Source organism: Chiloscyllium plagiosum, chromosome 26, assembly GCF_004010195.1.
Source record: "Chiloscyllium plagiosum isolate BGI_BamShark_2017 chromosome 26, ASM401019v2, whole genome shotgun sequence".
Classification (NCBI taxonomy): Eukaryota; Metazoa; Chordata; class Chondrichthyes; order Orectolobiformes; family Hemiscylliidae; genus Chiloscyllium; species Chiloscyllium plagiosum.
This window is the reverse complement of record NC_057735.1, coordinates 16637003-16664681: the sequence shown is the minus strand read 5'-3', so window position 1 is coordinate 16664681 and position 27679 is coordinate 16637003. Positions and strand designations below refer to the sequence as shown.

The window sequence follows — 27679 nt, the reverse complement described above, 5'->3', positions numbered from 1 at the left end:
TCATGTTGCTTGTCATCTGTGTGTGTGGCTACTAAGGATAGCTGGTCGTGTCGTTTCGTGGCTCGTTGGTGTTCATGGATGCGGATCGTTAGTTGTCTTCCTGTTTGTCCTATGTAGTGTTTTGTGCAGTCCTTGCATGGGATTTTGCCAAACAGAGAACAGCCAGGGAATTCCTAGAGGCGTGGCACTCATCCACAGATTCAATCAATAAGCACATCGATCTGAACCCAATATACCGACCACTGCAGCGGACAGCTGGAACTGACAACCGGAAGCGGCAGATTCAAACCACTACAAATGCCGGAGGAAAGATCACAGAAGCGCTTCACAGGAGGCTCCCAAGCACTGAGGATGTCACCTAGACAGAGGACGAAACATCTGCAACACAAATTCCCAGTTCGGCGAACAGAACCACAACATCCTTCATCAGGAGATAGGCAGTTTGCATTACATGAATAATATTAGGTCATGTACTTTGTATATGACCAAAATCCATATAACCCAGAGTATGACTGGTTGGCTTACCTTTCCTTGAAGACAAATGAACTAGTGAATTTTTGGAACAATCAGGTAACTTTTCTGGTGCCTACAAACTAATACATGCATTTCACTTAATTTCATAATTCTCAATAGGACTGTCACAGCTCCAGATATGAATACTAGAGTACTCTGCCAGGTTGCCAAGCTCATGCTTCTTGGGCACATATTCCAGGCATGTCTTCAGAAATATTCACTTTTTCTTCTTATTAAGTACAGTGTAACGTGTTTCCTTAATTAAGGCAGCAAGATTGCTCTTCTAAAATCTGAGAAAGGTTTCAATGTTCATCTTGTGGGATGGTGTTCAAATAATGATCGGAATTGGTGAGGGGCGAAAATAGCCTCTTTTATTCAGCAATCACAGCACAAGTTCAACGCAGCAATAGAATCCTGAAATACAGTTCTTGCAAGAACCCCTTTATACACAGTTCTTACATATATTAAAATTCCATAACTATCGTGTTAACATTCTTTTATGTATAGTACACAAAGGTTTGAAGGGCTTCGGTCCTGGGAGACAGCAAAATGAGTTAAAACGTGCTAAATGCTGGCTACTACTTCTGATGGGATTAAGAGTGTTTGTCCGAACTGCTTGAATAATTAAGAGGTGTTAGTCTTTTCAGTTAGTAAATGTTAGTAAAAACGTTAGTAAAAAGGCCTACATGCTCGAAATAAGTTAAACATTGTACCTATACTTAATAAAAAAATATTAAACTGATTATTGCAGTTGGGTTGTGAGATTTGTTTACTATTTGCCAATGTGAGTTTCATTCATTAATTCCCTCAATTTCATGGAAGCACTGTTTTGTCAGTTAGTTTCTTAAAGGGATAATGGCCCAGTTAAAAGGTATTTAACAGGTATGTACTAATTGAGGAATCTATTCAGGTTCAGGAGATGGTTGGTAAGGGCTAATTAATATAATGGTGTTGGAAGAGCACAGCAGTTCAGGCAGCATCCAAGGAGCAGCGAAATCGACGTTTTGGGCAAAAGCCCCCATTCCTGAAGAAGGGCTCATGCCTGAAACGTCGATTCTCCTGCTCCTTGAATGCTGCCTGACCTGCTGTGTTTTTCCAGCAACACATTTTCAGCTCTATTTTATGATAGTAAAGTATAGTAGGGAACCACGGGTTTATGAATGAATGAACAAATCTGTGTTATAGTAAATAACGGGTTAGTAAAGGGTTAAGAATGAATGAACAGGAACCTGGTATTAATGAATATAGTGAGCTGGTGAGTGAGTTAATAACGATAACCAATAATACAATATCTCAATCTCTATGAAAGCTATTTTGTTAAATAAGTTGTAGGATGTGGATGAAGTGCCATGCAAACACAGGTAAGTAATTTACATTAAGAGGAAAGAAAAAAGCGGTGGTGTTCTGCAAAAAAAAAGTTCATCACTGCAGAAGTGGTCCCTTATGATGTAAAGTTATGCAATGAATGTTTTAAAAAGTCAGCTAACTGTTGACATTTTCAAAGTTTCTCATCAGTAAGTTTCTTGACTGGAAATACTTGACGACAATGCACAACAGAAATGCAAAGGAATGGTTATTGTTATTCATAAAAGCTACTGTGAAAATTAGAACATTAAAAATTAATACCTCACTTTCAGACTGGACCATTGTGTTTGCAGGGCTGATTTTCTCTGCTGAAAGCTGTTTCCCTCGCTGGCAGTCAAGTTTAATGAAGCTCCTACACTCTTGATGAACGGTGTAATTGCAATCTGTGCAGGTAAGATAAATAACAATCAAAATTCAATGGAATTCTGCTTAACAAAATGAAGGTTTTGCATATAGTTAAGTCCACAGCAAGAGATATCACAAATTGAGTGAATAAAATCATATTTGCCAATAGGTAAAGAACATAGGAATTGCTAAGCAAAATGATCACAGGGCAAATGGTCTTCACTGGGCAACACGTTGTCACACATTCAATGTAATGGGATAACTTAAGTTTGCTGGGCCAATCAAATGGATACAGTTTTGAATATTCTAAATCAGATATCAAATTTTCTATTTTTGGGTAAATCTTACAGACTAAAGGCACAATTTTATACAAGTCACTCTCTGCATAGAACCACAATTAGCATGGAGACTTCAGAATTTTGGTGTCAGACTTCATCAATAAATCAATTGGAGAAATAAATTAAAGAATGAAAAAATGTTAAATGGCATACAAGAAAGAGTAATTCCTATGCAATTCTGTATTCAGTACTTGAAGGGTTGACTTTGAAATGACTAAATAGAGCAGGATATATGTTTGAAGTTACGGTTACACAAGAATTCAGGAGTATATGACCATTTGGTCACTTGAGACTGTTCTTCCATTCATTATGATAATGGCTGATCTGATTGTGAGGTCAGTTCTCGTTTCCTGCCTACCTTCCATAAACCTAGATTCCTTTGACCCATTTTAAAAAATCTAACTCCATCTTGAATACCTATACTGGACCAGCTTCTAGTGCTCTGTAACAAAAAGCAAGCTTGAAAATAAATTCTCATCATCTCAATCTCAGGTAGGAGTTTGAACTAAGTTTTTAGAAACTGTAATCCCAACAAGATCAAGACTCCTCCAAAAGAAAATATTCCTTCAAGACCTATATTGACTATCCCCTCAGGATGTTTGCATTTCAATAAGATTACCTCATTCTTTTGAACGCCACTCAGCATAGGATTGAAATGTTCATTCTTTCCTTGTAAATAGCCCTTCATTCCACGAGTCATTCAAATGAACCTTCTCTGAACTTCTCAAATGTACTATATCCTTTCTTAAGAAACTGAAAACTGTGCCCAACACTAAATTCAACCCAAGGCACCGTACAACAGTTGCATGATATGCTCATTTTTATACTTTGTTTACCCTTGCAATAAATGACAATGTTCCATCCACCTTCATTAAATGACTTGCCTGCAGACTAACCTCTTGCAACTCATGTATCCAAATACTCTGATCCCTGTACCATGGAATTCTGCAGTCTCTCTTCATTCAATCAAATGTTTTTCTATTCTTTCTGCCAAACTGGACAGGCTCACATATTCCCCAGATTATATTTCTTCTGCCAAATTTCTGCCCATTCACTTAACCTATCCAAATCCTTTTGTAGTCTGAACGGTTTGGGCTAAAGAAAAATGTATTTTCCTCTGTAAAACAAACTGGAGAGCTTCTATTATCTGACAAACTGTATCTCAGCAAGGAATCAATGCCTTTGGAAATAAAGTGGAGGAGCCAGTTTGGACTGGGGTGGACAAAGTTTAAAAATACAACACCAGGTTATAGTCTAATAGGTTTATTTGAAAGCACTAGCTTTTGGAGAGCTGTTCCTTCATCAGGTAGCTATGGAGCAGGATCATAAGGCACAGATTTATAGCAAAAGGTTACAGTGTCATGCAACTGAAATGATGTATTGAACAAACCTAGAATGCCATTTGTTCAGTACATCATTTCAGTTGCATGACATTTTAATCTTTTGCTATAAATTCTGTGTCTATGATCCTGCTCCACAGCTGCCTGATGAAGGAACAGTGCTCTGAAAACTAGTGCTTCCAAATAAACCTGTTGGACTATAACCTGGTGATGGGCGATTTTTAACTTTGGAAATATAGGGCAGTGCAAGAGGTAAATACGACTTGAATAATTGCGAGAATAAAAGAATAATCATTTTGCATTTTCCCCCATCTTGTCATTTTTCCCTTTCTCCAGTCACATCAAAACTTTTATCCAATTGCATCAAATTTGTGTTCCTCAAACGAAAAAAGGGAAAGTCCAGGCAGTAGGCCGTCGACTATGTTTTTCTACGGTCAGTCCACTAGAGGGTGCAGCTGAATGGCTAAAATATGGCAGAAGAAATAATTACTTTAAATGCAATTTTTGCTGTTCTGCTCAGATAAGGAACAAAAGCAGACCAGCTCCTTGCATGGGAAGGTCAACAAAGTGGAGTTGGAATTCAATTCCTAGCTGAGAGTTGAGCACATTAATATTCACATTTGTAATGCAGGGCAACACAAGCCTGTTAACATTCTCTTCCAGCACCACTAATCCAGAATATGAATAGAGCAGTCTGCAACCATTATGCTAACAGGTTAAAAATTTTGATGTGGGATGTTTTAATTTGATCTTTATCAAATAAATCATTCTGTGCAGCATGTTCGAAAGTTGCTTACATGTTATGGGGCAACATGAAGTCTATCTGCAAAAGTTATGTATGCAAACAGATTAGAACAAAAAAAATCACCATTCTCCACCAGATTTTGAAAAGTCACTGATTTATTTAGTGCTCCATTCCTTCCATTGAAGCTAAGAGTTCCCTAAATTTCATTATTATCTACACATTCAAATACAAAGCCGGAGGAACTCTTTTCGCTGAAGTCCACACCACAGCAGCTTGAGGGAAAGTAATTAGTTGAACATCTAGCAACAAAATCTTCCTTAAAACTCTAATTTTTAAAAACCTTTTTTAAAAAACAAACAACTCTCAGGTTCTCATAAATGTCAAACAACTTACAGTTAAATCCTTTCAATGTCAGCACTATTATGCAGGTGCACAAGTTTTATAACATTGAAAAATAATAAAAAGTATTCAACAGCAGTTTCCAGTTTTATTATAAAACAGCCAACAATCTGATTCCAATGACGACAATTTCAGAAAGAGCTCCACGAGACAAGAATTGCTACTTACTAATTGTTACTCCCCCATTAAATTTTAATTTTTCCATGTTTTTTGGTCTCCTGCTAAACATCACCAATGCTGCCTGAACCACATAACTTTTGATACAAAAAAAAGTAATTGCCTGGATCCTCACATAGGGCTTTAAGTGAACAATTTGAGATGGGGAAGGGTTGGACTAGTGGTGTGAAAGTGAAACTTCATTCTGGAAATATTCCCATCTCCTTTGTGTCTGGATTCCTGTTGATAAGGGCTCCTTTTTCTCAGAAATTTGAAATGTAGAACACTTCAAAGGAAGATAGCCAATTCTGTCAGATGAGAAGCCAAACAATCTCAAGCTCAACTGAAGCAGCTGCTACAGTACTTCAGCATGGAGATTGAATTTTTTTTCCCCAGGAGTTGAAACAAATCAGTCAAATTTGAGCCTTCAGCTTTAATATTGCCACATCTTCACCCAGTTCAAAAATTTGCACCTTTATTATTCAATTTTTTTTTACTTAATATTCTGACCAGTTACCTTGTTTAAGTCAATTCAAAACAACTATAAAAGATTAATGTGGTGTCAGTTGAGCAATATTGCCAAATTATCAAAATCAGACATAACAAATAGCATTCTCTTTTAGTTTCATAAAAAAAAGTGTTTTGCTCCCCAGATGATGATGAATTAAGGTTCTTTTTGTGTGATGTCACATGATCCTTGGGGTTACCCTTAGTTAAATTTAACTGTGGTGTAGAACAGAATTTCACAAACCACCTCTGGTTTTGTCAGGACTTTTTTTTTTTAAATGCCTAAAATTTTCTTTAGAAGAAGTTATATTAGAATCAAAATATTGACTCTTTCTCTCTCCATAGACATTGCCAGTTTCTCCAGTACTTTGCATTTATTTCAGATTTCTAGCATCTACCATTTTTTGCTTCTATTTTACTCCCTTATGTTCTCCTTTGCTTCAAGGAGAATAATATCAGTTACCTCCCACTCAGCTCCCATGTATGGTTAAGCGGAACTGGGAAGGGAAAGTCCAGTATAAGGTTTTTAAATTGAGAAATAGGAATGTGAATTCCTGTTTCTGAACCAAAGTGGCTCATTGTTTTATCACTCCAAACAGAAATCTTAATGTGTCATCAGTTCTTTGATAGGACAAAATTTCCCAGCCTTAACCTCTTTAATCTATGAGGCATAAAAATAAACTCTTTCTTGAGCCCATTGATACAAAAACTGAGATCGTATCCGGTCAAGCATACTGAAGAATAAATGATTTGCAGGAGTCCTGGAAGTGCCCTGAAGGTGAAGAAATCTTTGCTCAACTTCACCAGAAGGAAAATTAAGTTGAAACTGATAGATGGAGTTCTAGTTTTCAAATTGGCATGTGCAGGAAACAGCCAGAAAATTCAAGCAGAAACAATTTAATATCTAATTCTAATTCTATCTATTTGTTATGACTGTGATTCATTAGGAACAGTTAACCTGTGAACTAGGGTTTGACTGGCTGAAATTGCATGAGACCTGTCAACCTTGATTATCAATTAATTTTGCCAGAATAGGATGTTTGACAGGCTATGGCACTTCTAGCACCAGGGTGTAATCAGCAACATTGAAATATGATTTCACACGAAAATTGATGACAGATTAAATATAAATATAAAGTGCGTATGAAATTTAAAAAACAGTTTCTTCTACGAATAAACAGCTACGGAAAAAAATTAGGTCAACCACACTGAAATACACAGAATATCATTTCAGAATGGGAAAAAGAACAAAACAATGCATCTAAGATGACCAATACATCACCAAGTTAGAGACCTCAATTTAGCTGGTGTCCCAACTATACCATTATGGGTAGTTACTTTATTAGACCTAACTTCCGTTTTCTTGAGCAGTAATAATTTCTGAGATGCTGACTGACGTGTATTGCTGTATAGTGAAAAAATACCAAGCTTTGTTGCACAAGAATTTTTTTAAATCAAACCCATCAGTGAATTCCAACTGACTATGGCAGATGTTTGGATTTGTCCCCAGTGAAATCTGAGTGCACCTTCAACATTCTTGCAACATAAGGGAATGACTGGAGGAAGTAAATACTAAAACAGAGTTCATGATGTATTGGTTAAAACCAATCTATAGTGTCCATTTAACATTACTTACATTTTTGACAAATAAAAGGTTTTGTTTCAAACATGAACTCTTGTCACACTGTTCTGCCAGTAAATGCCAAGTGTTTGGATTTTTTCTTCAAACATTAAAAAGGTCCCTATCACAGTCATAACATCAGTGCTTTAACAAGGTGTTGCATAGGAGGCTGCTAGGTAAGAACCCATAGTGATACATGCAAGATACTAGCATAGATAGAGGACTGGCTGACTGGCAAAAGGCAATGATTGGGGATAGAGGGGTCTTTTTGTTGGCATCTGGTGGTTAGTGGAGGAGCTCAGGGGTATTGGGACCACAACTATTCACATTACTGTATACATTAATGATCTGGACAAAGGAACGGAGGGCACTGTTGTTAAGTTTGCAGATTACACCAAAATAGGTGGAGGGACAGGTGGTGTAGAGGAAATAGAGAGGCTGCATAAGGACTTGGACAGGCTAGGAGAGTGGGATAAGAAATGGCAGATAGAATATAATGCTGGAAAGTGAGAGGTTATGTACTTTAGTAGGAAGAATAGAGGCATAGACTATTTTCTAAACAGGCAACGGCTTTGAAATTCTGAACTGCAAAGGCTCTTGAGAATCCTAGTCAGGATTCTCTTAAGGTTAGCATGCAAGTTAAGTTGGCAGTTAGGAAAGCAAATGGAATAAGAGCATTCATTTCAAGCAAGCTAATATACAAGAGCAGGGATGTACTGCTGAGGTTGTATAAAGTTTTGGTCAGGCCACATTTCAAATATTGTGAGCAGTTTGGGCCCCATGTCTATGCAAGAATGTGCTGGCAATGTGTGGTTCAAATGAGATTTACAAGGAAGATCCCAGGGCTGTAAAGCTTGTCATATCAGAAGAGGTTGAGAACTCTGGATTTGTACTCAAATGGAGTTTAAGGAGGAAATGGAGGCCAAGTTATTGAGTGTAATTAAGACAGAGATAATAGGTTACAACACGGGGTAAACCCTTCTGCTAAATGAACCAAACACACAGAAAAGCTCACCTTGCCTCGTAATCTGTTAAAGTATGGAGTGACAGAGAACGACTCATATTCCACTAAAGAAAAAATAGCAATTTTAATCTTTAACTCCAAAAGAAAACATTAAACAACTATCTACAACTGTAAGCCTCCTTTGTCTTAACAATTTATCTACCCCCCACTCTATAACAATATAGATAATAGGTTCTTGATTGGTAAAGGGATCAAAGGTTACAGGGAGAAGGCAAGAGAATGGGATTGAGAAACATATCTGCTCTACCATTCAATCATGGCTGATTCGATGGGTCGAATGGCCTAATTCTGTTTTTATACCGTAAGGTGCGATGCATAGTGTGCATCCAATTCATAGACGGCAACAAGATCAGCCGCTTTCCCTTAGAGTCAGGCATGAAGAAATTTAAAACCACGATGGTTTTGACAGCTACAGGCAAGGCATGGCAAGCAATGCCACAAGTTATGAGGTCTTTTGCCATGTGGGAAAAAATCTGTGTGGCCAGCTGCCCAGAGTCACAGTCTCTTGTAGCACTGGTTCTCCCACTTGAATTGGAGGCTCAGTTTTTGGCGCAGAACATCCTGAGGGTGCAGTCTCTGTTGCCCACCTGACACTTACTTCCTCTCCTCTCACTAAGGGGCTACATTTCCTGATTGGGATGTTTCTGACTACAACCACTAGTCTCAAACGCAAGTGTCAAACTCTCATTGCTAGCTCCTGACCTACTTGTGCTCAGGTTGTCTCAAAATTGTTTACAGAAGCCTAGTTCATTCCTCATTACCAACCCTTCTCCCTTCCAACACCACTGTGATGCTAAGAGGGTAACAAACTACTACATAGTCCAACATTTAGTGACCATTCTACCCACAATCTACAGTGCCCTGACAGACACTTAGCAGATTGACTACTTTGGGGATGAAGGAACAATTACCACATGTCTTGCCACCATACATCAAATATGGTTGTATGTTCATAAGCTTGGTGTGGCACCTCATGGCGTGCAGTTTCTCATAAGGCTAGGTAATTAAGAGTATATTTTTAAAAAATAATTATAACAGCGTGGGGTAAAATCTCATCCCTGCCTTATTTTAATGAGCAATGTACACAAGAAGATGGAAAGAAAATAAAATTATGTGCAATCTTTGAAGGATTTCAATTTGTTTAAAATGGAAAAAGGAGGTTTTTAAAATGTAAAGACATTTCCAAAAATCTTGCTTAACCACTTCCAATTTGATTATAATTTGTAACACTTTCAACATTCACAATTAATCCTGGTCAGCAGACACTTCATGTGATAATGAACTGGATCTTGTTGGATCGAGGCATCTGACAATGTTAGGCTTTTTCCCTGGAGCTTAAGCTCAAACTGGTTTACTCAAAGGCATTTGAAACTTCAATCAGAAGCAGAACCAGCACTCTATCCTTCAACAAATTATATTTGGAGACGGAGGGCTAGTTAGAGTCAAATAGGAGTACGGAGAAAAAAAAATTGTGAAAGACACACTGGATAAAAAGGAACAGAAAAATTCAGAATGCAAAATAATAATTTAACATTAAAATTGCCAACAATTGTGCACTAAAAGGAAACAATTTAAATTGTTCAGGGTTGATTGTATTGTGTTAACAATTATTACAATATTTTTAAAACATACTTACTCTCCAGTTCTAGCCTTGACTCAATGTGCAAAAATCAGTTCATAATAAGAACAAATAGAAAAAGATGGACTGTTGTTTATGCAAACAAATAGTCAGTGGAGTTTTGTACATCAACCAGTACATTCGGGAGATTCCAACTTAGTGTAACTCTTGAATTTTCTGGCTAATTTGTGCATCAATAATAGCACACATTATTTTTCCAGCAAAATATTATCACCAAGTGTCAATGTTATCACACTTAGTGATGCATATTCCCAAGACCACACCCAGACTGCAGGTGATGTCATTTAGATACAGTAGCCATGGGAATCAGACCAACGTTACAAACTTTGAATATCTGCCCAAAACAGGATGATGGGCCCTCAAGTAAAGTAGCACACCAAATAATGTTTCTTTCTTCACACAATATTTGGAATTTGTCGCTACGAAACCACTATTTTTACTCAGCTCAAATTTCCAAGGAAAGAGCAAGTTTCTGCTTTATGCTGCTTTATTTCAGTTGAACTCAGTAGTTGTAACACTAGTTTTGATTCAAGCCAAACTTTTACTTGAAGTGAGTTTTCTTGCCTAATTAACCTACTGTACAAAAGCTCATCAAAAAGACAATGCTTCCTTTATACGTAACTTCCAAACTGTTTCATTCGAAAAAAGCACAAACTCAAAAAGTATGCCATCCTCCAAACTCTTCCTACTTTTGACAAAACAGTGCTCAAGTCAAGACTCCTCTACAATGAGTCTATACAGTGTATTCAAAATGAACACAGTCCACAGTTTCTCAGCAACAAACCCAAGCAAGTAGACAATGCATCCAGAAACCCTAGTCACTCTCCCCTACATCAAATTCGGAAATGAGTGCCAGCCTACTCAGACCTCTTGGCATCACGGTAGCCCATAAACCCACCAACACACTAAAATAGCAGCTAATGAACTTGAAAGACCCTATACAAACAACAAAACTAATGTTATTTACAAAATACCATGCAAGAACTGTAACAAACACTACATTGAACAAACAGGCAGAAAACTCACTACCAGGATACATGAACATCAACTAGCCACAAAACGACATGACCCTCTCTCACTAGTATCCTTACATACAGATAAGGAAGGACACCACTTCGACTGGGACAACACATCCACCCTAGGACAAGCCAAACAGAGACATGCACGAGAATTCCTTGAAGCATGGCATTCCAACCAGAAATCTATCAACAAAAGCATTGACTTGTACCTGATTTACCACCCTGAGAAAAAGAACAGGAAATGACATCACCAACCCAAAGAAACCCAAACATATAAATAGAAAGCAGGAATCATCAGCAGTGCTTTATCCGGAGGCTCACTGAAGATGTTACCTAGTATGGTGACGAAACATCTGAAAAGAACCTGTCAGCTCAGCGAGCAAACCTATATCCAGAACCTCAACTTGAGCTACAAATCTTCTCAAAACTCGCTAACTCATCTACAGCATCCAAGCAGAGGAGCTTAGAACAGCGCTGGAGAGGATTTGGAGATCTATTTATAGATGTAAAAAAGATTAAAGTTAGTACTGCACTTTTTATGTTCACACCTCAAAAGCTCTTCATAGCCAATGAAGTACTTAGACATCACTGTTGTCTTGTAGGAAATGTGGCATCCAATTTGCACACAGTGAGCTCACAAAAAAAAACAATTTAATAATGACTACTATATAGATCTGTTTTAATGCTTTGGTGAGGGATAAGAATTAGTGTGGAAAAGAGTAATAATTTCTTCATTGTTCTTTAAAAAGTGCCAACTGGATCTTTTATGCCAACCTGAGGGAACAGATGTGACCTTGGTTTAATGTCTTATACAAATAAATGCACCTCTGACACTGCAGCACTGCCTCAGTATTCCACTGGAGTGTCAGCCTTGATTCTGTATTTAAGTCCTGGAGTGTTGCTTGAACCCTTGTGACTCAGATGAGTGGTTGCAACTGAACTATAGCTGACACACAAAAATAAGGAGGTAAAGGAATGGGAAAAATATAGTGTTACCCCAAAATAATATTGTTCTGTATGGTAAAATTCTGACTACAGTATTGCACATCTTTCAGAATTTTGACCCACCCTTTACAACTGACTGGTTTTTGCTTTTGAAGTATCCTGTATATTTAGCCAATTGTATACATATGTGTAATAGAAGCAGTTGCAATTGAATGGATACAGAAGTGAACCAAACAAGAATCCGTGCCAGAAACAGCTAACTAGGGAGATAATGTACATAATTGTATTAGTGGAAAAGCCTAGCCAAAAAGTAACTTTATCAGCAATAATTTGGGCTTTTAGTGAAATTCCTAATGACTGAAAAATTCCAATAGCTATTTCTTGGCTTCCTTGTCAGAAAAAAACCATCAAAATGAGGTTTACCTCTATAACGTTCAGTCCTCTAAACAGAAAATGCTATGTAAATTCCATTTTAATTTATGTTTTCTCTTATAAATCACTGCACTTCTCTTATGAAGGCAACTTTCCCTGCCCAAGTGTGACATTAAGTCAAAAACATCAATCCGGTGGCATAATCTTGTAAAATATCCCTCTTCCAGAATAAATATTAAATATCAAATGGCAAATCTCTTGTTCTCAATGATAGGAAGCCGTATCTTAAAGTCAGCCTTGGAAATGATTTACAACAGCAATATTAAAAGCCTAGCAATAAAACAGGTAATCAATAATCCAGCACTCTGTTCAAAACTGATGACCCCTAAAATTGTAAAAAGTTGAATGCAGTTATATTTTCTGTTCAAGCACACAAATAAATGGTAATGTGCAAAGGATAGGAACAGGTGTAGTGCATATAAACATTTCAGTATGTTCTGCCATTCAATGAGCTCATGGACGATCTGTGGCCTAACTCCAAATGACTGCCTTTCTCCCATGTCACATAATACCTGCAGAAACCAAAATCTATCAATCTCAATTTTAAATTTACTCTGATCTAGCATCTACCACCATTTTCAGAATAGTGTCGTTCCAGAGTCTATCATCTAGAAATATTTCCAAGTTCAATCCTAAAAGAACTAGCTCGGCTATTACATCTACTCCTGGATTCCATCTGCATTGGAAATAGTTTCTTCCCATGCACCCTTTTTGTTCCAATTATTATCTTAAACTTGAACTAAGTTGTCCCTAACCTAAATTAGAAGTAACACGCCATAGCTTGTTTAATCTCTCCTCAATGAAACCCTTGGAACCCATACATATATCTATTTTAATCTGGAAAAACATCCCTCAAAACATGAGTAGAAGCAAAAATAGATGCTTAGCCAACACAGAGAAATATATTAGAAGCACCAACTGTAAGTAGCTTTTAAACAAGGCTTTGAGGAAGAAAATGATGTGGCAATTTAATTTATTGGTGGTCTCTCACTGAAGATAGCATGATGAAGAGAGGAACAGAGTCAGAGAAATGGGGACTTCAAGGACCAGGGGTTTTATTGCTGGACAAGATTCCAGAAATAGGAACATCAAGACGACAGAAGGATGCTGCAAAAAGGAATTCAAGTTTAATACGAGACGTAAGGACTAGATGCCAATATAGGTCAGTTTGGATAAGAGTGATGGTTAAGTAAAATTGACCAGAGTTTTATATAGGGTAAAATGTCGACTGGAACAGGAGACTAGTAAAACATTGAAATAACTGAAGATGTTATTTCATAGTTGAAGTTTTCAGTAGCCAAAGACAAATCTTATGAATGAGGAGGAAGATGGAGTTAGTGGCAAAGATATAAGACAGAAGGATTTTCCTGGGCCCTGGAAAATCAGCTGTGTAAATATGGTAAAAACAGGAAACTGAGATTCAAGAAAAAAGTGGAATTTGCAAATAAAGGTTTGACAGATAGACGAGAATCTTTCTAGAGAGATAAAGAGAGAAGGGGCTACTTTGCATGCTTTTTAAAAAAATTATTCTTGAGATGTGGATTTCACTGGACCAGCATTTATCGACCATCCTTAGTTGCTTAAGAAAGCAGTGAGTGAGCTACCTTCTCGAATGCTGTAGTTTATTTGCTGTAGGTCAATCTTTATGAAGGAGTTCCAGGATTTTTATCCAGTAACACTGAAAGAACGGTAACATATTTAAAAGTCAGGATAGTGCACAGTTTGGAGGACTTAAGGGTTGTGGTGTTCTCATGGATCTGCTGTCCTTATCCTTCAAGGTGGTAGGGGTTTTGGAAGGTGCTTCTTAAAAAGAGGCTTGGCGAATTTCTGGAGTAGATCTTTTAGCTGGTACACACTACTTACTGCTACTGAGCATTGGTGATGGAGGAACTGAATGTTTGTGGATGTGATGTTAGTCAAGCAGTCTTTGTCCTCAACAGTGTTGAGTATCTTGAGTGTTGGATGTTGTCTGACCTACTGTGCTTTTCCAACAGCACACGTTTTGACTCGGACTCTCCAGCATCTGCAGTCCTCACATTGACCTTGTATCTTGTAGTGGATAGGCTCTGGGGAATCGGGTGGAGTGTTACTTGCTGCAAGATTCCTAGCCTCTGACCGGCTTTTGTAGCACAATATTTATATGGCTAAGTCAAGTTCAGTTTCTGATCAATGGAAACTCTCAGGATGTTAATACTCAGGGATTCAGTCATGGCAATATCACTGAATGTTAAGCACCCAATGCCCTCTTAAATACCTCAAAATGAATCTGCCTCCACCACGATCTAAGCAGTGCACACTTGATCTAAACTGTACACTGTAAAAAGGTTCTTCTTCCATCAGATTTGTTACTTTTGCAAGTCATTCCAAAACGGTGCCCTCTCATTCTTGATCTTTCTAAGAGCAGGAACAATTTCTCCTGATCCACTTTACGTGGATCACCTATGATTTTGAAAACATCTCAGGTCTCCTCTTAATCTACTTCATTCCAAGGAGAGCAGTCCCAACCTTCTTCAACTTATCCTCATTAGCCAAAAGCTTTTCATTCCTGCAAGCATTTTGTAAATCTCTTCTGTACTTTCTCCAATGCAATCACATCCTTCCTATAGTGTGGCACTCAGAACTGTATACGTTACTCAAGTTGAGGTAATTCAGCGCAACCTCCAAGCACTTATACTCTATCCCTGTGTATTAATAAAGTTCAGGAGTTTGTAGATATTTTTAATGAACCTGGTCAGAAATGTTTTAACACACCTCTGGAGCAGATGGGTCTTGAACACTACCAGTTCACCACAAGACACTCCCAGGATATTTTATGCTTTATGACCCACCTGAAACTAATCAAGCTTGAACAAAACAGAATAGGTCTGAAATGGGACCAATGCCAATGTATATTGTGTACAATTCAAAAAAGCTTCATATGCCTGTTTTAATCTAGTATCTGTGTCAAAGATATAGCAAGCCAACAGTTATGTGATCTGTACACTCAGTCTGCATATTAAATGTTTCAGTATTCCTAACAACTTTCAAAATATGATTATTCATTCCTCCTGGCAGTCAGCACAACCTTTGTTTCCATTATTTTAACTTTTTGTCAAATGTCATCCAAATGAAAGACATTTTATCCATTTTTTCCCAAAGGTGGTAATGGAGAATGGAGGAGGGGCTCACCCATTTTGCCAGTAAAACAAATTATAAACTATTAATGCCTGAATTAGATCTTTATTTCAGTTTGACTGAACCTGGCTGAATAAAGTCAAGTGAGGTTTTAAAATCTTCTGTCTAGAATGTGATAATAAAGTTAAATACACGTAAATGTATAAAAAAGTTCCACGAGTTAAAATTAATTCTAACTCTACTGAATGACAGCAAGAGTAATGAAATACAAACCTGAGGTTAGTCAATCTCTCTCACCAACATCTTTCCTGCCTCCCCAGGAATGTATCTAAATGATTATTAATTGCACTTCATCTTTAAATGCTCTATTCAAAGCTATTTTTGGAAGAGATGCAAATCCAACAGGAATTTGCAGGAAACTGTAAATTGTATTAACATTTAATATCAAATAATGTGCCAGAAATTGTGAAACCTCTTGGATTTTGTATGATGTATTTAGTCATTACATTTTATTGTGATCTTTATTTAACAATAGTTAGGGCAAAACATACACTTCAATATTTAAGCGTCAGTTCTCATCTATTGCATTCTTCCTTAATAAGTGTCCTTGAGATATATTTACGGACAATTTGCTGCATACCACATGGGCTACAGTTCCATTTACAATGCTTCATTGACTCCATTAAATGCCTAAGTCCCCTGCAGAGATAAATCTAGAGAAAGCAGTTGCACAGAATTCTAGTTGGCCTCTTCATTTATAGCATTTGCCAGTGACTATTGCAAATTTCAGTAGCTCAGCAACTTATTCCTACTGAAGGTCAAGAGGCTTTCATTAAACTTAGGCTAAACAAATGTGATGGAGTATAATGGGTATTCTTTAACAGGTAAAATAATAGGCACACATGGTTTTCATCCTTTGAAGCACCATGCTTCAGGTATCAACATGTATTAGCCTGGATTTTGATGTGCTAATGATAGAGAAGCCATCACTGTTCACCATCATTGCACTGCTAAACAAGCTGGTAACCTCATGCGTACTTTGATGCTAAATTTCCAAGCTAAGGTGCACTATTCTGTTACCCTGGAGTACTATCTCTAACTCACCAAGAGCAATAGGGATACAATAATACTGGTATGAATTTAGGCTGATTGCCCACAAATAAAATTTTCTGGTCACAATATTTTAGAGTTTGTGAATAATTTAGAAATCTGGACCAATGAAGATATCAGTATTTGAATGCATTTCAACTCAAATTTGTTTAGGAGAGTTCATTTACAATTAATGTATTCCTTAAAGGTTGTTTAAAAAGGTTTAACCCTTACATTTGAAGAATTAACTCTAGAATTAAAACAAATCTCTGAAGCTAGATAGACCAAAATGTTAAACACATTTTAACAGGCTTTAAAATGTCTTGTATCTGCTGCATTTCAAGTACAACAGGTTACACAACAGGTATAGTTCAGAGATATATGTGATCAAAACAGTGCAACTAGCAATACTGGCCTTTAAAAAATAAGAAATGTAATTCGCAAAAAAACTTCCTTCAACAAAAAAATTAGTCAGTTATTTACTCATTATTTACTTTATGCGAAGATAAGATTGCATAACAGGATTTCCCACCCTCAGGTATGTAATGTGGCTTTAATTTTTCCAAAGGGATCTTAAGTTGGGAAACAGCAAAAATATCTGCAGATTCTTCTAACAATTTTACAAATCTCTGTTCTCTTAGAAATAATTCTTGCTGATAGGAACCAGCAATCTAATAAGAAAAATTAAAAAAGGCTTCCAGGAATTAACACCATAGTGTGGTATGCAGTATTTACCATCAATAGTTATATGCCACTTTATCATACCAACTCTCAAATTAACCGAAGTTCACTCAAAGAATGTTGTACTCACTTACTAGAGATTCTCTATTTCCTGTGTATGGTTGTTGGAGGGGCTAGGGAGTTAGGGCAGAGGTGCTACATGCCAGAGTCTGATAAAAATTGGTATATGTCACATACATAAAATCAACTTTTAAAGACAATAGCATGCTGAACAATAAGATAACTGTATTTGATGCAAGAAATAAAATTATCAAATGATTCAGGCAGCTCAATGTTGGTTTAGCAAGGGTTAGTACTAATTGTATGATCATCATATTTCCAACTCAGTTTAAGGCTAGCCTGAAAATGATTTGGAACTGAAAATGCAATCTCAACTGCAGTGAAAATAATGCTGAAGACAAATATTTCCAGGCAATACTACCATTATTACTGATAACCAAGAAAGCATTTTAACCAACTATTTCTAAAGCTGCAAAGCATTAAAAAGATAGACAAGCAACAAGTAGATGTCCTCCTTATCTTATGACCATTACATTCATCTGTATTCCACAAAGTAAAAACAGAAAATGCTGTAAATATTCATCAGGTCTGGAAACCTGAATGGAGAAAGAAAAAGTTAACATTTCAGGTCAAGGATCTTTCTTTAGAACTATCTTTCTGTAGTTCTGAGGGAAAGTGCTTGTTGTACAAAGTCAACTTGGTTTCTCACCACAGATGCTGTCATACCTGCTGAGCATGTCCAGTATTTTGAATCTTTTTTACATATATAGTTAGTTCACTCTAACATGTATGTGTAACAATAGGTAGTTCTAAGTTATAATAGTCTCAAACACTAGGATCGAGGAAACATTTTTTAGCCTTCACATGTTAATTAGAAACAAAACACTGGGGCAGGTGTAGGCCATTTAGGCCTTTGAGCCTAATCTGCAATTCAATATAATCATAGCTGATCATCCAATTCTACCCTATTGTCACTTTCTCCCAGTACCTTTTGTTCCTTTTAGTTCTTTTAGCCTCAACTGATTTTGTTGGCAAAGACTTCCACAGATTCACCACTCTCTGCTAAAGAAATTTCTCTTCATAGAATCATAGAGCACAGAAGAGGCTTTTCAGCCCATTGAGTCGGCACCATCAAAAATATACTGCTGCCTACAGTAGTCCCAAGTCCCCACATCAGGTTTATAGGCTTCAATATTCTGATAATTTAAGTACTCATAAAAGTACTTTTTAAAAAGATTGTGAGGTTTCAACCTCAACAACCCTCTCAGGCAGTGCATTCCAGACCACTACCACCTTCTGGATGATTTTCCTCAAATCCCCTTAAACTCTTGCCTTTCACTTTAAAATTATGCCTTCTTATTGACCCTTTCACTAAGGGGATCAGTTGCTTTTTAATCATCTGTCCATTCCCCTCAATCTTATACACTTCTCTGTCAGGTTCCCTTTCAACCTTTTCTGCTTCAAAAAAAAAGGACTTATCCAGCTTCTCTTCATAGCTGAAATGCTTCATCCCAGTTAACATCCTGGTGAATCCCTTCCAGTGCAATCCTTCCTATATAGTGTGGTGACCAAAACTGAACATAGTACTCTAGCTGTGACCTGATCAAAGTTCTGTTCAGCTCCAACATCTCATCCCTGCTTTCATAATCTATGCCATAAATCATAAAGGCAACATCCCAAAGTCTTCATCTACCCTACCAACCTGCCCACAGATCCTGAAGGTAAAAGGACAAGATCATCCCAGTCCTAAATGGCCATCCTGTATCTTTAGACTATGACCCCTGGTTCTGACTCCCTGATCATTGGGAATATCCTTCCTGCATTTATGTTGTATTGTCCTGTTAAAATTTTATAGCTTTCTATGAGACAATGCCTCCCCCCTGCATCACTCTAAACTCCAGTGAACATAATCCTAATTGATTCAGCATCTCTTCATACAATCAGTCTTGCCATGCCAGGAATCAGTCTGGTAAACCTTTGTAGCACTCCCTACATTAACAGGGGATCCCTGCTCAGATAAGGAGGCCAAAACTGCACACAACATTCCAGATGTGGTCTCAGCAAGGCCCTGTACAATTACAACAAGACAGCTTTCCTCCTGTATTTGAATCCTCTTGCTTTGAAGGTTAACATACCACTTGCCTTCTTCACTGCCTGCTGCACCTAAATGCTTACTTTCAGCAACTGATGTATGAGGGTCCCCACATCTTGATACTCCTTTCCCTTTCTCCAATTATTGACATTCAGATAATAGTCCTGTTTTTCTTAAGTGGTTAATTCTACATTGTTCCACATTATACTTTTTCTTCCATGAATTTGCTCACACACTAAAGTTGTTCAAATCCACTGAGGCATCTTTGCATCCTCCTTTCAGTTTACCCTCCCATCCAGTTTAATGTTGTCTGCAAACTTGGAATATTGCAATCTTACCTCTTTCCCCAACACTGAAAAGTTTGTAGTGGATGCCCAGGCCCCCCATTTTGGTGCAAATAAGTGGATTAGTCCAGTCAGAAAAAAAAAGAATCAAAGACCTTCCAAATTTCATGGATGAAAGGGTCAGTAGGTGTTGCTACGTAACAACGCAATCCATGTAGAAGGTGAACATGGAGAATCCCATAGGTATAAAAATTCCATCATTACTATTAAATAAAATTAGTGAAGTAAAACAGCTTAGAAAACAGCTCCTCACTACTTACTGATAAGCAATTAAGCCCTGCTTCTCCTCTTTTTACAAATTCACCTAAAATGAACAGGCATCAGATTGCTTTTCGCGAATTAAATTCTAAATGAAACGCCATTCAGTCTCAAGCTGTGACCTCTGGTTCCACCATTCAAGTTAAGATGATCTTGTCATGGTCTGAATGATCTAAATCTTTGAATGTCCAAAAAAATAGAAAGCAAACCGTCCTTTCCATGAAAAATCTGCCAGTTTACATAACTGCTTCTCATACTACAATCCCAAGAATCATTCAAATGTTCTCTTCGGTTTTCATTTCAATTTTTGTACTAGTTTCCCTATGTCACACTTTCTAGTCACAGGACACCCACCACCATTTCTCCTCTCCTGACAGGTGACTGAGGCTTGAGACACTCTGCCATGCTCACTTTTCTAAATGCCACTTTATTCACAGAATGCCACTCTTTATTTTTCCTTCGATAACATTTTCCTGCTTTTGTCCCTCTTGCTTCCCCTGATACTTCTGAAAAAAAATGATTTTGAAGATTTTCTTACCACAAAGGATCAACTTATAGTTTCATAAATAATTCACAGAACCCATTACTCTATATTTGTGTAAGTGGCTCTAGCTCAGTGCCTAATCTTACAACGCTGTCACTTCATTTATCTAATACTAATAAAAGTTGCACTGCAAAACCATGTTCCTAAACTGGATTTGACATACTAACAGTATATTTAAAAAACTAATTTTAAACATTAAATCCACAACATAGGGGGTGTCATCATGGTGTAATGCATTCAAACATCAAAATATGTTGTGTCTGACTGCTGGGCTCATGGACACGATGCTTTGGAGGGCTTTTGGTCCTAGATTAAATGTTCAAGTCAGATCCACAAATTTACAATTTGTATATTCCAATATTGCTAAAAATAATTTTAATTTTGTATCTTGTATTATGTAATCAGATTAGTCAAACAAATGAGACATGTTTGGCAGTAAAAGAACGTGATATCACCGGGAGACTCCAAGCACCTTTAGAACATATTCATTACAGAAGTAACCATTTATAGACAGTAATTTACAAAAGGCCATAGATACACTATTCAAATAGTCAGTCAATACTCCATTGTCCCAGGTCAAAGAAGAGCAGAGAGTGGCTTTTAAGAGTCAAAACAGAAATCACTGGAAAAACTCAGCAAGTCTGCCAGCATCCATGTAGAGAAATCAGAGTTAACATTTCAGGCCACTCGACCGGAAACATTCACTGATTTCTCTCCACAGGTCCTGCCAAACCTGCTAAGGTCTTTGAGCAATTTCTGTTTTTGTCTCGGATTTACAGCATCCACAGTTCTTTTAGTTGTGACTTTAATATGGTGCCCGAGAGCAATTTTAATATTTAATATTTGTCTATATTGGTGAATGTTACAAGAATCAAAGCATGTAAGTATTGACTCTGGAACAATGATTGACACTGAAGATAAAATAAATTATGAAATTACTGAAGGATTTTAGAAATCTAAAACGAGGGTTTGAATAATATATTTCAACAAACTTGCAAATAAACGCATTGAGTTCTAAACTTCAAAAATATGTAAGTTGGAAAACATTCTTGGAGGCCAATGTTATTTTTACTTTGGCAATTGTCAATGGCAAGAATTGAATACATCAGGATACCTGACCTCTCCCAGTAGACCAACACTTTCTCAAAATTACAATGGAGAATTAGTTTGGCTCTTGCTACTGTGATTTATCTCCGTACAATGATTGGGTGTGAAATGCTGTGCAAACATACAAAGGAATAATCTCTGTGGGTGCAGTGTTCTCACTTTTTTAAATCGTCAGTTTTATTTCAAAGCAATTACAACTGAGATAAATAAGAATATTTGTGCCATTGTGGGTGAAACATTAAATTCCAACATTGTAATTCTAGTTGCCTTCCAAAGCATTTTCTAGACTTTCTTATTCTAGTATTTCCATTCATTTCCTTTGCACTCCGATCAGCAAGTTTCAGCTTTTGTTTAAATGCAGTGCTTTTACGACTAACTTTAGAATCAATTTCCTCTACTAAATATAAATGGTTATTCCTGATTTGATATATCTGCCCCATCTCATGCTTCAAGTCATTCACTTTAATCCAATTTGATTTTCCAAAAGCTGCTGTCTCAAACTTCTTCACTGTTAATATTTCAAGGGCAGCACCTGTTTAGGCATTGCATAGAAACTTTCCTTCAGCATCACACACACCATACAAATTTGATATATCATTTTTGAATGTTGCTGAGAGTATCTAATATGTTTAGAAAGTATGATAACAATGCTAAACTCTCACTGAAGCCTTGGACAATCACCACCATCACAATCTAGGTGACTAGCTTTATTTCAGGAATACAAGATTGTACAATGAAGAAATCATAGACAAAAAACTACAATAAATATAGTAGTCAGAAAAACATTACCCCCTTAACAGAGCATAAATATTAATCGGTCAACTGGTTCTGGTCAACTAATCTGTAGCATTTGCAAGTTGCGTTGAAAATGGTCTATCCTCCAACTTCCAAACCAAATCACAGCACTTTGTCCATGTTTCTAGAACTTAATCTTTTGTCCCCTGTTTTAGTTTTCCATGAGCCAGAATTATTACCAGTACGAAAAATAACTTTGTTCGTTTATTTGGGGTTTGTTTTCCTCAACATTACGAAACAAAAACAAATCACTCCATTACTTAAAGTTTAAAATTTATCCTCAGCAAACTAAAAGTTAATGTCACACCTAACTAACTTCTTTTTCAATACTCAAATCAACACCTCCTTACATACTCTTTCTGATCAGACTTCACTTATTGAATGAGATCGATAAGAGAGGTCATCTGTCCAAAGGACCACTATAATGCAATCCTAATCAGTCAAGAAATGCCATTGCTAAATAGTCCCTCGAGTGGTCAAAGAGCTTGACTATCGTTCCGAGATTATAATTGTGTCAAACTTTGCAATATGTCCTTTAGAGTTATACAGTTATACTGAATTTCATAATGTATAAACAAGTCAAACTGGTTGATCACATACATCTAAGTAGAAAGAAGAATGATGTGAAGGTGCCGGTGTTGAATTGGGGTGGACAAGGTCAGAAGGAACACGACAACAGGTTTTGATCCAACGGATTTATTTGAAATCACAAACTCCAAAAGCTTATGATTTCAAATAAACCTGTTGGATTATAACCTGGTATCATGCAACTTCTGACCTTATAAAGAAGTAGTGATTATGGCAATAGGAAGTGAAAAATGACAGTACATTCTTTGTGCTACATTGATGAAGAAGTGGCTATAGTTTTCAAAAAGCAAAACAGTGTACTGAGATTTAATCTGTTCCAATTCAGTCATTTTCAGTTGTCATGTGGTGAGTTGCCATATTTTGAAAATGAATCCAAAAAGGAAAACCAAAATTTACTTCAATGTGTAGAAACAATTAAATTGATTACATGTAACATTTAAAATAACAAGCTTCATTCTATGGACTTTAAATCTGCCTTTTGTCAAATTTCAACTATATTTGTTGAGTGGAATAACCGAATTTATGATTTTTTTTCTTGGTTTATGAATTGTAAGAGTTCAGGAAATAGCATCCCACCACCATATATCTATTCATTTTAAAGAGGAAAGCTGCAAGCATTTAACTTTTATTACAACAGTTCCCAAGGCAAAACGAAGGTCAAACAGAAGAATGTGGACAGATGATGTCCTTCCAATTGAATATTTAAAAGTCAGCCTGCTAAATGCCCTATGAAAATTAATCTTTTCTCCTCCCCCCCGCAACAAGTCACTTTTCAATCAGCATATTTTGTGCATGGAAACGGAAATATGTAATAACCTTGCCAAATTTCACATCATCTCATAGGACAGTTCAACTCTTATTCCAGATGTGAAGGACTCGGAAACTCTACAAATCATATTTGTCGAAAAGAGGCTCTTCTTATAGTGCTCAAAATCTGATGGTGTATATCTTTAAGCAGATTCTAGATTTGCATTTCCCTTTATTCAATTTTCTTTTAAATCTTTGCAACTAGTTGTTGAAACATCAACATTACACAGCTACCAAAATATCTGAACTTCCTAAATAAATATGTTAAACATTCAATTGAAGAAAGCTAAATCACCCGTTACATTTACTTTGATAGTGAGCATCTGGTCATTTACCTCTGTTAAACAAAGAACAAAAATGTATTGAGCTTAGTTATATTCATTTTTTTAAACTATCTGCATTATTTCATTGGTGGGGACTCCATGAACACAGCTCTTGCACCAGGCTAGATCATTCTCACCACTGAAATCTATCACGTTATTGGGTGGAATCTTCCCAACAACTGAACAATATGGGCAAAAATATCAGACAAGAAAAACAAACATTCTGATTTTTCACCAAAGTTTTAACAGAGAGACAATAAATGTGTGAGTGAGTGCAAGAAACCTATTTACAGGCATTAGCATCTCATTCTTAACTAATCTCAACTCATTTATATACAGTTTGTTATTTACCCAGGCAGTGGATAGAAACTAGATGGTAAAACCATCGACCCTTGCAGACGAGGATGACTTTTGCCACTTTCATGGTGAATATGTAGGTGGTTGCAGCTACCACAGGCTCGGTTACACTTGGGGCAGGTGATGGCCATGGGAAAGGGTGGGTTGCATATTGGTGTGGCAGCACACTCCCTTTGCTGTTTTCACCTGGCTTCAATTTCTTTCCTAATGGCAAGTCTCAAGCTGCTCGACGCCTTCCCAGATGCTCCTTCTCTTCTTTGAATAGTCTTAGACCTGCAATTCCCAGGTGTCTGTGGGAATTCCCAATATGACAGTCTGAACAGTAGCTCCGGTTTGCTGTTGCTACTCTGCGCATCCATCTTGCGCAGCATTCCCCAACATGTCAAGATAATTTCCATTGGCAACAACTACCTGCATTCTTTGTCACATGCTTTACCACATTATCATGGCACATTTCAGGGCCACACAAAACACAGTTCAGCATTTCAATACTGCATGCTTGGAGTTCACCCGCTGCTTTCATTGTAATGTGACTGCAAGGTCACATTGTGTGCAGAGACAGGCACCCATCAGAGCAGGGTGCATCTCAGAGCTCTTCGCACTCACTCTTTTTGCACTTACTTTGAAGCTCACAGCATCTTTGCCTTATTCAGCACTTACTATTGTCCCTTGCCTTTTAACACAGAAAAGGCAAGGCAGCCTGTGAGTGGATGTATAGCTGTATGCACATTGCTAAGTCAACATCACACCAACAGAATATGCCAGCAGCTTATGGAGCAAACTGCTTGAGCCACAATCAAACGGCAATGTGTCAAAGTCTCAGGACAGCAGTCCTCAATTAAGCCCAGGGAGACAGCCTTCAGTCAGAAGGTTCCACCGCAATCAAAGCCATTATCCAATCTCAGAATAGGGGCTTGAGCATGGTCAACCTGCTACTTGAGTATTCAGAGTCAGGAGTTCAATTTAATTACAGGATGGGAGTGGACCAAGGTCAGTCCTGCAGATTCAATGAAACCAGTAAGGGAGAGCTGCAGATAGATCAGTTACCAGTCAGGACCGTAATTCTGAAGGGTTGGTGAGGGAAGTGGGCCACATTCAATCCTGTTGACCGACAGTCAAGGCAAGGTACTGACAATCACCACAATAGGAATGCGTGCGTGTAGCAGGTGATCTTAGAAGAGTCACACATGGGCTAAAATGCATATAAAGATAATCAAAGGCTTCATAGATCATAGTATGATGCAAAGCTCATCCCTTTTCCCTTCAACTTCAAGTATTCACCATCAGGCTCTTCTAGGCTGCTGCCTTTACTTTTGGTGTTGAGGGATGGCAATGGTCAGTAATCCTGCTGCACTTAACCTCAATGTATTTGTGCAGCATTACTTGTGCTACAATCATTGAATAAAGGCGAACTATGTCAAAATTTCCACATTCAGTGATACCATGAGCCGCATTGTCAGAGTCCTACATATCCCACTGCATTGAGAGATGCAAATGCTGACTGTGGAAATTATGAAGGACCAGTTCGGTTTCTGATATTCCCCAGAGTCATACAGATGTACAGCATGGAAACAGACTCTTTGGTCAAACTCGTCCATGCTGACCAGATATCCCAACCAAACTAGTCCCACCTGCCAGCACCCAACCCATATCCCTCCAAATCCTTCCTGTTCATACATCCATCGAGATGCCTTTTAAATGTTGCAATTGTACTAGCCTCCACCACTTCCTCTGGCAGCCCATTCCACACACGCACCACCCTCTGCATGAAAAGGTGGCCCCTTAGGTCTCTTTTATATCTTTTCCCTCTCACCCTAAACCTATGCCCTCTAGTTCTGGACTCCAACACCCCAGGGAAAAAGACCTTGTCTATTTACCCTATCCATGCTCCTCATGATTTTATAAGCCTCTATAAGGTCACCCCTCAGCCTCCACACTCCAGGGAAAACAGCCCTCACCTATTCAACATCTCCTATAGCTCAAATCCTCCAACCCTGGCAACATTCTTTTCAATCTTTTCTGAACCCTTTCAAGTTTCACAACATCCTTCCAATAGGAAGGAGACCAGAATTGCACATAGTATTCCAAACGTGGCCTAATTAGTGTCCTGTACAGCCGCAACATGACCTCCTAACTCCTGCACTCAATACTTCGTTCAATAAAGGAAATCAAACCAAATTGCCTTTTTCATTATCCTATCTACCTGCAACTCCACTTTCAAAGAGCTATGAATCTGCACTCCAAGGTCTCTTTGTTCAGCAACACTCCCTAGGACTTTACCAATAAGTGTACAAGTCCTGCTAAGTTTTGCTTTCCCAAAATGCAACACCTCATGTAGACTAAACATTAAACAGTCCTTAATTCAGCACCGTCCCTGTGTAACAGACCATCACAGCAACCTTGTGGCCACAAAGTAAAAACACAACAATCCAAACCAACTTCATTACAAAATATCTGACATTTCTTGATATATAAATCTCCTGACACTCTCGTATATTTTCTTAGTGTCTGTCCTAGTGCTCTCTCACATTGCTACCCCAGTGGTTGCAGCATAACTGACAGAAGGCTGCGAATGATCAGTGTTAGAGATGGTGTTTGCGGCTTTCAAGTTGACCTCTTGCTGCTGAGAATAAAACCTCTGACTTTGTAGTGTGTCTTCTTAGCATAGTTGTCAGCAGTTGGGCCGGCTGATTGTCAGGCAACAGCAAGGGCACTGGTTTGTGGTAGTCGTAAGAAAACTAATACGATTATCCTGTGGGGACAAGTAGTTTTTTTAGATTAGATTACTTACAGTGTGGAAACAGGCCCTTCGGCCCAACAAGTCCACACCGCCCCGCCGAAGCACAACCCACCCATACCCCTACATGTACCCCTTACCTAACACTACAGGCAATTTAGCATGGCCAATTCACCTGACCTGCACATCTTTGGACTGTGGGAGGAAACCAGAGCACCCGGAGGAAACCCACGCAGACACGGGGAGAACGTGCAAACTCCACACAGACAGTCGCCTGAGGCGGGAATTGAACCCGGGTCTCTGGCGCTGTGAGGCAGCAGTGCTAACCATTGTGCCACCGTACCGCCCACAGCACAGTTGTTTCCAAGAATCTACTAGGGAGCTGTGTGGGATCT

The 27679-nt window shown here is 37.9% G+C and overlaps 1 protein-coding gene and 1 long non-coding RNA gene across 2 annotated transcripts in view; one reads left to right on the top strand and one right to left on the bottom strand.

The window, feature by feature from the left end:
• Positions 1-27679, bottom strand: part of rassf5 (Ras association domain family member 5) — a 123316-nt gene that overhangs the window by 93393 nt on the left and 2244 nt on the right. The window contains exon 2 of the mRNA XM_043716600.1: positions 2140-2261. Within this exon, the coding sequence (XP_043572535.1) occupies positions 2140-2261 (122 nt within the window). The remainder of the gene's footprint in view (positions 1-2139; positions 2262-27679) is intronic.
• LOC122563143 overlaps positions 2204-27679 on the top strand; it is a 56067-nt gene continuing 30591 nt past the window's right edge. The window contains exon 1 of the long non-coding RNA XR_006315498.1: positions 2204-2269. This is a non-coding gene — a long non-coding RNA (uncharacterized LOC122563143). The remainder of the gene's footprint in view (positions 2270-27679) is intronic.